At 42.8% G+C, this 15,270-nt stretch overlaps 1 protein-coding gene across 1 annotated transcript in view; it reads right to left on the bottom strand.

Annotated features, from left to right (window-relative positions):
- ASXL2 (additional sex combs like transcriptional regulator 2) overlaps positions 1–7,786 on the bottom strand; it is an 80,839-nt gene extending 73,053 nt beyond the window's left edge. The window contains exon 1 of the mRNA XM_012727612.1: positions 7,581–7,786. Coding sequence (XP_012583066.1) covers positions 7,581–7,637 — 57 coding nt within the window. The 5' untranslated portion in view covers positions 7,638–7,786. The remainder of the gene's footprint in view (positions 1–7,580) is intronic.
- Between the last annotated feature and the right edge of the window lie 7,484 nt (positions 7,787–15,270).

Genomic DNA, 15,270 nt, shown 5'->3' with positions numbered 1-15,270 from the left:
ACTATGGAAAACTGTTTGGAGGTTCCTCAAACTGCTAAACATGGAGCTTCCCTACGACCCAGCAATCCCACTCTTAGGTTATCTACCCAAAAGACACAAAAACACTGATTCAAAAAGATACCTGTACCCCATGTTTATTCACAATTGGAAAGACATGGAAATAGCCCAAATGCTCAAAAATGGATGACTGGATTAAAAAAGTGTGGTACGCATATACAATAGAATATTACTCAGCAACAAAAAAAGAGAAACATAGATCTTTTGCAGCAACATGGATGGAGCTGGAAAAGATCATGCTTAGTGAAAATAAGCCAGAAAGAAAAGGAAAAATGCCAGATGGTTTCTCTCATAGCAGGAATATAACAGAACAAGTGAGAAAATAATGATAATGATGAACAGCTATACACCAGAGACATTTTGTCGGGGTAGAGTGGGAAATGAGATCAAAAACAGTGGGGGGAGGGAAATGCACTGGACTATGGTGATGCCACTTGGGTGATTTGGTGATGGGAAACCCAAGGGGATTGCAACTGAGATGGAAAAATGCACAAAAATATGTAAAACTAAACAAAACAAAACAAAACAAAAGGATAAAGGTGGGCCCTCCTTGATGGTACAACAGGTTCAAAGTGTAATACTACAAAGCAAGCTGCAGCAGCTTCAGCATGAGTTCACTCCCCAGGCAGGGAGGTGACCCACATGGTGCAGCATATCTCTCCTCTCCTGTCCGGCCACTGCTCCCCTCAGCAGTGTACTTTGTCAGTCTGCCTGTTCTTCTCCCTACTCTGTTTCTGGTGAATCATCTCACCGCCCCTGCAACTCTGGCCTCTACCCCAGTTCTGTATGCATAAATAAATAAATCTATTAAAAAAAAAAAAAGAGGACGCCATGTAAGTAATGATATTAGAAAGTGGCTAAGACATTCCTAAAGCAAGCAAGTTGTAGGGCCTCCCTGATGGGGCAGGGGTTAACTGCACCACTAAGAATCTATCTGCAGCCACTGCAGCATGAGTTCTAACCCTGGCCAGGGAGGTGACCCACAACAAATACAATTGTTCTAAGTCCTATTAACAAGAGTTCTAAAATTTATAATATTCAATAATCTTTTAAAACAGCACTAAAAACATGCTAAGCCAACCTTTACTACCAATACTAAGTTAAACAATAATATACCAGAAGTCTCTATGACATATGGAAAGGAAAAAGAACTAGAAGAACAAAGAGGGGCCCCCTATAAAAAGGACAAAGGGCCTTCCCTGGCGGCACAAGGGGTTAAAGCACAGCACAATGAAGCTATCTGCAGCCACTGCAGTACAAGTTCCATCCCAGTCCAGGGAGGTGACCCATATATGGTGCAGCAGACCTCTCCAGACCAGCCCACTGCTCCCCTCAGCAGTGTTTTTCAGTACAACTGCCTGTTCTGCTCCCCACTTTGTCTCTGGTGAATCCACTCACCCTCCCACACACACGTACCTCTGGCTTGCACCCCAGTTCTTGTATGCATAAGTAAATAAATCTTTAATAAATAAAAAGGACAAAGTCAGCAGGTTTTAACCAACTTTACAGGCCCCTGAACTTAACATCTTCCCCAAGCTGGCATCTTTCCAGCAACTTTTGTAGTGAAAACATAATGACCTTTCACCAAGAGCAAAATTACAATCTAAAAGTAGACTAATTCTGTGGATAAGGAAACAGCAAAAACCTCTATAAATCTGTTATGCTCTCAGATCATGTCAAATTCTAAGAGCTATAAGAACAGCACCACCTTTCATTAGAAATTTCTAACTTAATGTGTTAAAAAATCTTCAACAAGTTAGAAGGCTGCAAACTTTCTTTTTGGCTTTTGTTTTTTTTTTTTTTTCTGGGTTATTGTCCAGAAGTGCAGGGATGGTGAGAGGATTCACCAGAGACAGAGCGGGAAGCAGAACAGGCAGATCTATAAAGTACACTGCTGAGGGGAGCAGCGGGCGGGTCAGGAGAGGTCTGCCACGCCATGTGGTCACCTCCAGGGCAGGCGGGAATCGAACTCATGCGGAAGTGGCTTTAGTTTCTCAGTGCAGTGCTTTAACCCGCTGCGCCACCAGGGAGGGCCCCTTGGCTTTTGTTTTTTTAAGATTTTATTTATTTATTTATGCATACAAGAACTAGGGTATAGGCCAGAGGGTTGGGGGCGGGGGGATGGTTTAGAGAATTCACCAGAGACAGAGTGGGGAGCAGAGCAGGCAGATGTACTGAAATACACTGCTGAGGGCAGCAGCAGGCAAGATGAGAGAGGTCTGCTGCACCATGTGGGTCAGCTCCTGGCCAGGGACTGAACTCCTGCTGCAGTGGTGGGCAATGGCTGGTAACAAATAGCTCCAAATAGCTGAGACTTAACCCCTTGGGCCACCAGGGAGGCTCCAAGCTGTGAACTTTCGAGAAAAGAACATTAACACAAAAGAAAAATGAATTAATAGTAATGCAAAATTCAAGCAAAGCAAGGGAACTTTATTCAATATTATCAAATCCCTTAGCACAGACTTAGATAGGAATTTCATAAGTGTGTCAAATATATTATAATTTTATGTCAGTTATACCTCAAAAAGCTGAAATGGAAAATAAAGTGTTTTAATCTGAAAATATGAATCAAAGCAGTTTCTCACTTTTTAATCTAGGGCCCTTTGCAATGTTTTCTCACTTTTAGGTATCCTACAATTCTTAGAAGAATTTGCCAATTTTACTTCCTACATTATGCATATTACAAAAACAATATATTTGTTGAATATTTTTCTAAGTGCACAAGCTCTCCTAGGCCTTCTAATACCGCTTCAAGTACAACCCAAATATAGGTTTGAAAGGACTCTGGCATGATCAACATAAATCAAAGGGGACATAACCAGGCCTAGTCAGACTCTTAACCTTTTTTTTTTTTTTAAAGATTTATTTATGCATATAAGAACTGGGGTACAAGCCAGAGGTACAGGGGGGTAGGGAGGATAGAGGATTCATCAGAGAGAGTGGGGAGCAGAAAAAGCAGATCAAGTGAAGTACCCTGCTGAGGGGAGCAGCAGGAGGGTCAAGAGAGGTCTGCCACGCCATGTGGGTCACCTCCCTGGTGGGGGAATCAAATTCATGCTGCAGTGGCTTTGGACTGCTTCATAGTGCGGCACTTTAACCCACTGTGCCACCAGGAAGGGCCCTCTTAGGCTTTTTTTTTTTTTTTTCAAAGGTTTATGATTTCTTTATTTATGCATACAGAACTGGGGTAGAGGCCAGAGGTACAGGGGCAGTGAAAGGATTCACCAGAAACAGAGTGGGGAACACTCTGATCAACAAAGCACACTGTTGATGGGAGCAGTGGGAGAGACAGAAGAAGTCTGCTGCACCATGTGGGTCATCTCCAGGGCCGGGGATCGAACTCACATTGAAGCGGCAGCTGCTAGCTTGCAGTGCTGCATCCTAACCTGCTGCACCACCAGGAAGGTCCCCAACCTTATTTTTAAGGAATAAAAATAAACCTACTCACAATCAAAATAAATAGAGAGGTACTGAAAACTTTATTACTATCGCTATTTTATAACTAGTTTTTTTTTTTTTTTAATTTTTTACTTACTTATGCATACAAAAAACTGGGTGTAGGCCAGAGGAGCAGGGGGTGAGAGAATTCACCAGAAACAGTGTAGGGTGCTGAACAGGTAGAGCTACTGAAATAAAATGCTGAGGAGCGCAGTGGGCAAGACAGGAGAGGTCTGCTGTGCCATGTGGGTCAGCTCCCTGGCTGGGGAGCAAACTCAAGCTGTAAAGATGATAATGCTGAGACTTAACTCCTACCCCACCAGGGAGGCCCATATGTATCTTTAAATGATCTTTCTAAACATTTTTCTAATCATGATGCATTTTTATAATTAGATTTCTAAGTAATTACATTCCATTTGCTACACTTCCTATATAAAAATAATTAGCAGAGGCCCCTCCCTGGTGGGCAAAGGCTAAGTTTCAGCACTGTGGAGCTATCCACAGAATTCCATCTTCTCCCCCCCCCCCCCCCCCCCCCCCCCACACACACAGTGTGCAGCAGACCTCTCCTCTCTCACCCACTGCTCCCCTTAGCAGTGTATTTCAGTCAGTTTGCCTATTCTGTTCCCCACTCTGTCTCTGATGAGCCCATTCACCCCCTATACTTCTGGCCTACACCCCAGTTCTTGGATCCATAAATAAATAAATCTTTAAAAAGAAAATAATTAGCCTGTATTATCCCTGTAATGGAAACTTTAACTCCCATCATATTTCCTAAAGTTAAATGACATACAAACATACTTTGGGGACAGTTTTTCCCTTTCTCATCCTAGATCAGAGAAAAATGGAAAGGAAAACAGAAGCAACAAGATTATACTATTTCAAAAGTTCTGCTTATTAAAAAAAAAAAGGCTAAATTCCTCAGGGATGTTATCAAATATTTAAATTATACAATATCTTTTTTCCCCCTTTTTCTAAAGAATGGGTCTAACTTTGAACATAGTTCTCTATACCCCAGCTCTTGTATGAAGAAATCTTTTTTAAAAAAATAAAACTGTTATATTATTTAAAAAAAAAATATTTGTGCATAAAAGAGCTGGGGTATAGGCCAGAGGTGTGAGGGGGGAGAGGGGATGAAGGTGAAAAAGATTCACCAGACAGAGTGGGGAGCAGAACAGGTGGATTAACTGAAATACACCGCTGAGGGGAGCAGTGGTGAGACAGGAAAGGTCTGAAGTCTGCTGTGCCATGTGAGTCAGCTGCCTGGCTGGAGATCAAAGTGGTGCTTCAGTGATTGGTGATAGCCTGATGGGGCTGAGACTTAACCACTTGTTTCATCAGAGAGACCCTAAATAATAAATCTGTAAAAAAAAAAAAAAAATTTAAACTGCACCAAACTATACCACAGATATCCAAATCATTTTATTACCACTATCACCTAGTCTTAAATTTTAAAACATGTGAGACTGTTAACTAAATACTTGCATAATACTTTTTATGACTAATGTACTTACATAGGTCTAATAGAAGGTCAGTAGAGACCCAGTCCACTATAGTTCTAGTAAATCTCAACTCAATTTTCCCTCTCTCTGGTGTCCTCAGTTATTAGACCAGTCTGCATTCTACAATTATCCAACCCCTTGGCATAATTTTCTATCATATAATAATTACAAACCTTATTTTGCTTTCATTGTCCATGCCAACCTTACTTCAATCTGTGTAGCTTTCAGACAGTCACACATATTTCATATATATAGTTTTACTTATTTTTGCTATATGATTGGTCAGGAATGCAATCTTCATTTTAACAGTGATCTCTAAAACAGGACAGCGCTACAAGTATCAAGAACACAATAAAATAAGTAGATTTTGACTGTAAATAAGTTTTAAAATAAATACTTTTATTTCCCTGCTGAAACTCTATTCATAGACATCTGACCTTAAGGTCTAGGAAATAAACTGCGGCTTTACAGCCTCTTCTCTTACTCCTCTTTTATGTACATTCCTTAATTAGGTCAGTTATTTCCATCTGTCACATCACTAATTTTCTTATACTACTTTGCAGTATGAAATACTAAAGATTTACTTTTGTCTATTCCTCCTCCATTTACTTCCATGTCTTCCTATAAACAGAATTCTTTTGAACACTTAAATTTAGTTTAATTCCTTGGTTTTTAAATGATGAAACAAACTCAAAAAGTAGGTTGATTTCTAGATGTCAGCTACTAGGAAAAAAAAAAGTTTAGCATCACTAGTCTCTCTAAAATTCACTTTACTGAAGAGGTCTTATACATTTGCCAGAATCAAGGTTTTTATAAGTCACCAATGTATTCCTCTCTTAAGGAACTCACTCAAAATAATCCAACTAGCCTCGCCAGCTTCTAAATACTATTTTTCACATAGGGCATGAAATGTCAATTTCAAATGAGCAAACACACTAATTTACCACAGTGGATGCAAACAAATCTTCCCCATTTGTCACTGCCTCCTAAGGAACAGACCATTTTATCCAAACAGGTAATTCCAATAGTATTCTAAGTCTCTAGAGATTTTAAATTAACATAATTAGGGCTAGGGTCTGCCTGCCTATAATTAAAATTTACTAAGCATCTTTTAGTAAAAGAGACATTCATCAAGTACAAGCAAGTAGTCTAAAGTAATCACCACAAAAAATAATTATTTCTAACGTTTTATCTTTTAAGAGAGAAACAACCAGTAGGTGAAACTCAAATAAAATGTGCTTTTATTTATTCACCAACTTTTTCCCATTTTCAACTAAAACAAATACAACTCATCAACCCCCTACTGGCATAAAGTTTACAAAATAAAGCACAGGGTCTACAAAACAAATGCAGCGATTGCATAAACAGCAGGACCCAGACTTAGGGAAATAAAGATTAGATAGCAATCTACCAAAATGTTAACAGATACAGAGGTCTGAGGATTGAAATGCATTTTTATTTTCTATTTTATGTGTTTCCATACCTTTCCAAATTTTTCCTGCATGAACATCTATTATTTTTATATTGTGAAAAATCTCAATTCAAAATAAGCCATGAGACACCTAATAAAGGTCCATTTGGAAGGATTCTCCGCGCTGTACACTAACATGATGCACCACTAAAGGTAATGCCTCCACACCTACCAACATTGAAATACTGATGTATAATCTCAATAGTTTTCTGCACACCCTCAACGATGGAAGGAACTTCACTCTCTCCCACGGTTTCATTTCTACTTACATCACGCTTTTAAGTTTTTTCATAAAACACAGCGGTCTCACAAACTCTATAGGGTACTTCTGAAAAACCTATCTCCAAACTTGGCTAAACAAATTAGAGGGGGGGGGGAAGAAAAATGGTTTTACCCACTAATTACAAGTTCGTGAGGCCATCACCACTAGCTACGGAAAAGTGAGGGCCGGGTAAACTACACGTCCCACCATGCATTGCTGCCTAGTTCAGAGTAGGTCTCTACGGAAACAGAAAAAAAAATTCTACAAGTCCCACCTGTTACTTCGTTTCTAAACACCTCCTGCACTTTCAGCTCCAACAGCAAACAAAAACAAGAGCCTCGTGACCTCAAGTCGGATCTGCGAGCCCAGGAGAGTGGGGGGCCTGGGGTCAGGCGGCACGTCTGCGATCGCGGGTAAATTCTACCAAGCGCCAGCGCTCCCCTCTTCTTTCCGGGGCTGGGTGCACGCACATCTGCATCCAATGGGGGCTCTTTGGCCGCACAGGGAGAAGAACCGGTTTACTGTGTAAGCACAACAGACTTCCCCATGCCGGGGCGAGGGCTGCCACAGAGTTGGGGGTGAGAGAAAACTGACCCAGAGAGGCAGCCTCCAGCCATCAAGAGGACTAGCTGCAGACGCAGGGAGAAGCCCCAGTCCCGCGGCGCCCCTCTTCCGCTGAGCGCCTCCATTCCCACCGGGATCACAACCTCGACACTAACCGCCGCCCTCTCCGCGCGGTTTTGTGCTCCCTCAGCCGGTCGCAGGGCCAGTGACCTCCCCTCCCCTGCGGCCGGCGGGAGGCGAAAGGACGAAATCGTCCCGGCCTTCCCGTTCGCTCCCTCCTGCTTACCGTCTTGGCGGCCTCCGCCCAGGTCCTGCCCTTCTTCCTACGGCCCTTTTCCCTCATGTCGGGTCTTGAACTGACTGGGAGGCTCCCGTGTCCGGGCTCCGGCCGTCCTCCCTGCCTGCTCTGCCCTGCGCTGCTTTTCCCGCGGTGCCGGGAAAGGTGGGAGAAAGGGGAAGTCAGGCCGAGAAGCACCCAAGCAGAGGAAGCGGCGGGGGAGGGTGCGCGGGGGGGTCTATGGGGCGGCCGGTTCTCCTGCTGCCGTTGCCACTGCTACCGCCGCTGCCATATTGGGTCCTTACTGTACAGGCAGCCGCTACGGTCATGTGACCGCTCCCGCGCGGCCGTCACTACTGTACGCAGCCGGCGCACGAACGAGCGCGCGCCCCCGCCTCCCGCGCAGGGCTGCGGGGAGAGCGAGTCGGCGGTTCGGCGGCGCCTCGCCACGCCCCCGCCCTTCCGCTCCCCGCCTCTCCTCAGGAGCATGCGCGTGAGGGCGGTCGGACGCTCGGCCTGCGACGGGCGGCCGGCGCTCGCGCCTACAGTGAAGAATCTGCTTGCGGAAGCGGAACTTGATCCGTCCCGGAAGGCTTATTGAGCGAATTCTGATCGCGGCCAGGCGCCGGGGTGGCTGTAGAGGCTTGGAGGAGCCAGGCTTCTCCGTCAAGGGGACACCGTCTCAACTATCACTCTCAACGAGCCTCGTATTTATGTTTTTTTCATTCGTCCATGTTCTTTTTGACAGGTTATCTTTTGGGAAGTTTTACAACAATTCTCTCGTCAACTTGTTAACCCCAGTCTATAGAGGAGACAATTTGAGAATGATTTACAAACTCACCAATCTAGAATGCGAAGAAACCAGAAATCAAATTGCCAGTCAAGATCCCTTTTCTTCTCCTCGGAATGCATTTCAGATGACTATTTTGCAGGGCCACCACTAACGACAGTCACGTGTTATAGATGAAACTTTTGCATGTAAATCATCTCACCAAAAAAAGAAATGGTGTCTTTTTATGTTGGTGAGCTCAGTCTCTGGCACACTGCCTGTATATATCAGACACCCAGTAAATACTTGCTGAATAACTCACCTGTCTGTGGTCAGAAATCATTATTTGTAGTGTCTATCTGGACCTTCCAAGAGGTGCAGAATGCGGCATCTGCTGTCGCACTATCAGTGTCTTTACTTTCCAAAGTCAAGGGGGTGTGTACTAACGCTTCCAAATCTGCTGAGTCCACCTGCTTCCAGTAACTGTTTCCAGTGTACTAAACTTAAAATATTCTAAAATAAAAGGGAGGATTGTGCTACCTCGGGAGGAAAGAATTGAGAGCAATATTTAACTGGAGTCCATGGATGAGTTTTAGAAATTCATGGAGCATCTAATTATGGGTAATAATTTGTGCATTATATGTGCATTTTTTGAGGATTCATAACTTCTCCATTTTTTAAAGGAGTCTGTTACATTCCCCCAAAACAAAAAATTTTTGAAGATTTATTTATTTATGCACACAGAACGAAAGTACAGACCAGAGGAGGTGAGAGGATTCATGAGAAACAAGATTGGGGTGCAGAATAGGTGGGGTGCAGGAGCGGTGAGAGGATTCATGAGAAACAAGATTGGAGTACAGAATAGGCAGATCAACGAAGTACACAGCTGAGGAGAACAGCGCGAGGGTCAACTGAGGTTGGCGGTGCCATATAGATTACCTTCAGGGCGGGCGGGTATTGAACTCACACTGAAGCAGCTGCAGCTACCTAGCAGTGCTGTAAAGTCCTAATACATTGTGCACCAGTGAGGACCCAAACAAACTCTTAACGGCGTTTGAAAGGTCTTCTAGACATTTCCAGGTATTTTCATTGACCAACAAAGTATCAACAATTGATATGGATACATTTTCACCAGTTTCATTAGTAACTCATAGCCCTATGCCATACATCTCATGGTATGTGCCACCTCAATACACAAAAGGCCAATCAGAATGGAGGTTTGTCACCCAGCCTGGTGCCTGGACCTGAGTGTCTGGGGGCTCTAACTCCTCCTTAAATCTTGCTAGGCCAGATATTCCCATCATCCTTACTTTGCATTTCAGGAACTTCATCCGCAGATTTTAATTTCAAGATAGGGAATGTGGTATTGTTTCTCCTACTTTTTCAATCCTCCACAGGTCTGGATAGTTTATTGTTAAATTATAATTCCCTAGGGAGTATTTTTATTCCAGTGTCTATGAATGCAATGTGTTATACTGGTTTGCATATTTCCTATAATTTCCACTCTGATTGTAGAGTTCCCTAAATGTTCTGTCTACTCCCACCCTATTTAAGTTTGTCCTTCAAAAGATGCCAGATGGGGGTCTCTCTGCTGGCACAGGGCTTAAAAACTCAGCACTATCAGGCTATCATCAATTCATGCTTTGGCATGAGTTTGATTCTCTGCCAGGGAACTGACCCATGTGGGGCAGCAGACCTCACCTGTCAGCAGTATATCTCAGTATATCCACCTGTTCTGTTTTCCTAAAAAAAAAAAAAAAGGGGGGGGTGCTCTCTGTGCTCGTGCATTGGGTTGAAGGCACCACTATGATGCTTGCCACAGCCACTTAAGCACAAGTTCGATCCCCAGCCAGGGGGGTGATCCACATGGCACAGAAGACCTCTCCTGTCCCACCTGCTGTTCCCCTCAGCAGTGTATTTCAGCATCTCTTCTGCTCCCCACCCCTACCTCATGCACCTCTGTCCTACACTCCAGTTCTTGCATGCATGCATAAATAAAATAAACCTTTGAACATAAAAAAAAAAATAGATTTTTCAATCCTTCTTCCTTCCCTCAGAACTAGTAAATACCTTACTTTTATCATTTCTCTACTATGCAACATGATTTAACTTCTTTGGTGGCCAGATCAACAGAAGCCTAGAGGAAAGGAAAAGAATTGACTATTGAATATCTATTATGTACCTGACAATTTACATTGAGCTATGAAGATTTAAGAAACTTCTCAAGAAATGTTTTATTTATTTATTTTATTAATGCAAACAAGAACTGGGGTACAGGCCAGAGGTGCAGGAGGGTGAGAGGATCCACCAAAGACAGAGTGAGGGAGCAAAACAGGCAGATTGACTGAAACACACTGCTGAGGGGAGCAGCAAGCCAGACAGGAAAGGTCTGCTGCACCCTGTGGGTCACCTCCTTGGCTGGGGATCAAACCGGTGCTGAAGTGGCTGCAGCTAGCTTCATAGTGCTGTGCTACTTGTACCGCCAAGGAGGGCCCCACTTCTATTTAGACAAAAAAAAAAAAACTACATTTTTACTTCCACTAACCTTGATTTATCAAATATAATTTGTCACCAAAGAAATCACAAATATTTTCATATTACATTACAGTTAAGATAACTGGAAATATTTGTGCATTTATCACAACTTTACAATTTCAAAATTATTAGATTTGTCACTAGATCTTGTTATTTGATACATTAATAATGAAGCGCATTCATCACAAATTTGTTTTTCTGGTGGTTTCACTGCATTTCAACATAATTGACTTTGTTGATAATGCTATATATTTTATTTACATATGTAAAGACATTCTGAAAAGACTTCACAGCCAGTCCATAGATTTCACAAACCACCATAGCAGAAAACAAAAAACAAAAATACACACACAACAGAAAATAATAAGAGGGCCAGATAGTCAAGGTCCTCTATTCCAGCGTCAGATTAAGTGGATTAATCGTTGTACTCCATAATAGTGTGAAACAAGTTTTTAAAAATCCTTGGGCCTTCATTTACCCATGTGAAAATGAGCATAATACTGTCAGGGTCAGTATTGCATAAGGTTATTGTAAAGATAAATATACACAGAGAGCTTAGAATGTCAGGTACTAAATAAACATTCACTAAATGCTAATATACCCTGTCTGGATCTTAGATTCTAAAGAAGATTCCCTGAATGCTGATGAAGCCAAGATTCCTGCTTTACTCTCCTTCCTCTTTGTCAGTCCAAAGTGTCAGCACAGGTTTTCATGTTCTGCAAAGAACTAAAAAGGCAACTTCTCTGAGAATTAAGGCTGAGGTTTAAAGACAGGGGTAGCACTGTTAGCCCCCCATGCAAAATACCTTATTCCAGGTACTCTAAAGCATGAATATGGATACTGTGATAGGCACGAGCAAGCTCCCTCCATGGGCATGAATGCAAAACCAGAGCATAATCTGTACAGTACTGCAGGTGGTCAGAGGCTTAGAGGTGCAGGAGGCAGGAAGGCAGGCAGTGGAGCTGGAGACCAGCCAGGCGCAGGCTGGGAGTAGCCAGTCTTTGCTGCTTCCTAGTTACCAAGAGCTTTGTCCAAGCAGATGTCCTCAGTATCTCCTTGGTTTTCTGCCTGAGGAATTTCGCTATTCATTCTGAAGTTGTCTTAAATGCTTTCCACATTCACAAATGCTCCCAAGGGCGAACTATTTTTTTTTTAATGTTGGCCTCAGCAAGAGATTTTTGAAACAGAGGGGTATATAGCCTAGATCTAAAAAGAATTAGATTCAATTGTCAACTGTGTCACCCACTATCAGAGTGAATTTAAGCAACTTATTCAGATTTTCTAATGTTCAGTCTCCTCAATATGCCCCGATTGGTAATGTAGTATACAGAGGTTTTGTTTTATAGTGGTGCACCCCTGAAACTTATCTAACATTATAATGTAATGTTACTTCAATCATTTTTTTTTCCTTTTAAAAGAAGACTTATTTTTATTTATGCATAAAAACTAGAGTGTAGGCTAGAGATGTGGAGCAGGGGTGGGGTGAGAGGATTCACCAGAGACAGAGTGGGGAGAACAGGTGGACCTGCTGAAACACACTGCTGAGGGGAGCAGTGGGCTGGACAGGAGAGGTCTGCTGAGCCATGTGGGTCACCTCTCTGCCAGGGGATCAAACTCATGCTGCAGGTGCTGGCAATAGCTTCATAGCACTGAGACTTTGACTCCTGCGCTACCAAAGACGCTCATTCTCCCCACCCCCACTTTTTTTTAATTGAGGTAACAATGGTTTACAACACTGTGTATGATTTAGAGGTGTAGGACCACACCATACCACCCCACCATCAAGACACTGAAAATCCTTCAGCAGAGTAAAAAAAATATTTTAACTGGGATAATTTATTTAACAAATATTCATTTTTAGTATTTATCACATAACAATTTAAGATATGGATGTTGAGAAAATAGAAGTAAACCAAATGGGTAAGGCCCTACTGTCATGAAGCTATTTTCGTGGAGATAAGGGAGAAATAACACTCTAGACAGTATCAGATGGAGATACATGTTTGGAAGATCATCAAGATAAATGCTGTGGGCTTCCCTCCTGGCACAGGGGTTAAAGGCCAGAGCTATCAAGCTAAGGGCAGCCACTGCAATACGAGTTTAATACCCAGCCTGGGGGGTGACACACATGACTCAGCAGACCTCTCCTGTCTCACCTGCTGCTTCCCTCAGCACTGTATTTCAGTGGATCTGGATGTTCTGCTCCCCACTCTGTCTCTGATTAATCTCTCACCACTACTAACCCCCTATCCTGTGCTGGGTATTTACGCATACCCAGCTCTTGCCTGCCTAAATAAGGCTTTTAAAAAAGATAAATGCTTGCTCACAAGAATAACTATGTGGGAACATCTACAGAGAAAGCCTTTCTGAGGTTTGTTATTTAAACTGAGGCAGACACAAGAAAAACAAGAGAAAACTAGTACTTTGAAGAGCAGGGTGTAGACCATTCCAATTAGAAGGAAGGGGAATTTCAAAAGTCCTAAGGCAGAGGGAAAAGTTTGGTATGACAGTGCACTATAAAAAATAGAACGGACTGAGTTCCTGGAAGAAAAAGGAGAAGGAGGCAGGACTGAGGAAGTAAAGGAAGATGTGGGAGATTTGATGAAAGCAGAAAATGTACGAAATAGTTGCTTTGGAGCATGGGAGAGAACATACCAGGAAGAGTAACTGGGTTGCTTGGCAGCGTTGAGACGCCTGTGGAAATGTGTGGCTGTGAATTTAAACTAGAACTAGCTGGCAAAGTGGATCGTGGTCTGAGTATTAGATGGGAGAAATAGAAGTTTTCAGTACATGGTAGATGTGTAGAACTGTTAACTTGAGGGCCCTCCCTGGTGGCTCACCGGGTTAAAGTGTAGTAAATGAAGCTATCTACAAGCACTGCAGCACAAGTTCCATCCCCGGCCAGGGAGCTGACCCACAGGGTGCAGCAGACCTCTCCTGTCTCACCTGCAGCTCCCCTCAGCAGAGTATTTCAGTCAATATGCTTGTTCTGCTCCCTATTCTGTCTCTGGTGAATCCTCCACTATGCCTGCACCTCTGGCCTGTACTCCAGTTCTTATATGCATAAATAAAACTAATCTTCAAAAAAAATGGTTACCTTGCTATCAGAAGAGAGAAAATAGTAAGATGAGGAGATTTAAGCCAATTCATTTCTTTTTTGCCATTTTTGCAACTCATAAGAGTGGTTAATAATACACTGACCTTTGGTTTGAAAGTAAGGTGTTCTTCTAAAGTGAAGGTTTTTTGGTGTATTTTTATTTTGTATTTGGATTTTTAAAAAGGTTTATTTATTTATGCATACAAGAGCTAGGGTGTAGGCCAGAGGTGTGTATTGGAGGAGGGAGAAGGATTCACCAGAGACAGAGTGGGGAGCAGAACAGGTAGATCTACTGAAATACACTGCTGAAGGGAGCAGCGGGTGAGACAGGAGAGGTCTGCTGTGCCATGCGGTCACCTCCCTGACTAGGGACTGAACTCATGCTGCGGTGGCTGCAGACAGCTTCATAGTGCTGCATCTTTTTTTTTTTTTTAAAGATTTATTTATTTGTGATACAGAACTGGGGTACAGGCAAGAGGCTCAGGGGCGGTGAGAGGCTTCACCAGAGACAGAGTGGGGAGCAGAACAGGCAGATGGACGAAGTACACTGCTGAGGGGAGCAGTGGGTGAGAGAGGAGAGGGCTGCTGTTCCCTGTGGTTCACCTCCGGGGCAGGGATCCAGCTGGCCCTGAAGAACTTGCACTGCTGTGTCCTAACCCAATGCACCGCCAGAGAGGGCCCAGTGCTATATCTTAACCCTCATCACTACTAGGGAGGGTCCCCCCCCCACATTTGGATATTTTAAATCCAAGTGATTTTTTGTTGTTTTTTTTTTTCATACCAAAATACAAACCATTTTTGCTCTTATAGTCCTAATAAACTGGAAGTAAATTTTTTTGGTCAGTCTCTTATAGAACCATTTCCTGAATTCCAAATACAGGAGCATAGCTCATCTTACTGTATATACAAAGTTTGTTTCTCTTTTCTTTTCTGAGTGTTTAGACAAAATAGATACTTTCCCTCACCTTCCAAGATATTATAAAATCTTAATTTATAGCTTTTGGTACCTGGGGACATCTTTGCATCACAGAATATTATATCTATTGCAACTTTAAATATAATCTCCCTTGCAAAGCAGAAATGGGTAAAATCACATCTCACGGATGAGATTTTTTTTTTTGCATAGAAGAACTGGGGTTCAGGCCACAGGTGTGGGGGGGGATGGTGAGAGGATTCACTAGAGTAGGGGGGCAGAACAGGTAGATTTAATGAAATACACTACTAAGGGGAGCTGTGAGTGAAACAAGAGATGTCCACTATCCCATGTGGGTTAGCTCCCTTGCCGGGGATTGAACTCA

Source organism: Condylura cristata, unplaced genomic scaffold (assembly GCF_000260355.1).
Source record: "Condylura cristata isolate star-nosed mole 26May11 unplaced genomic scaffold, ConCri1.0 scaffold00020, whole genome shotgun sequence".
Taxonomy (NCBI): domain Eukaryota; kingdom Metazoa; phylum Chordata; class Mammalia; order Eulipotyphla; family Talpidae; genus Condylura; species Condylura cristata.
The sequence above is the reverse complement of the archived record's forward strand: the minus strand, read 5'-3'. Positions and strand labels throughout refer to the sequence as shown.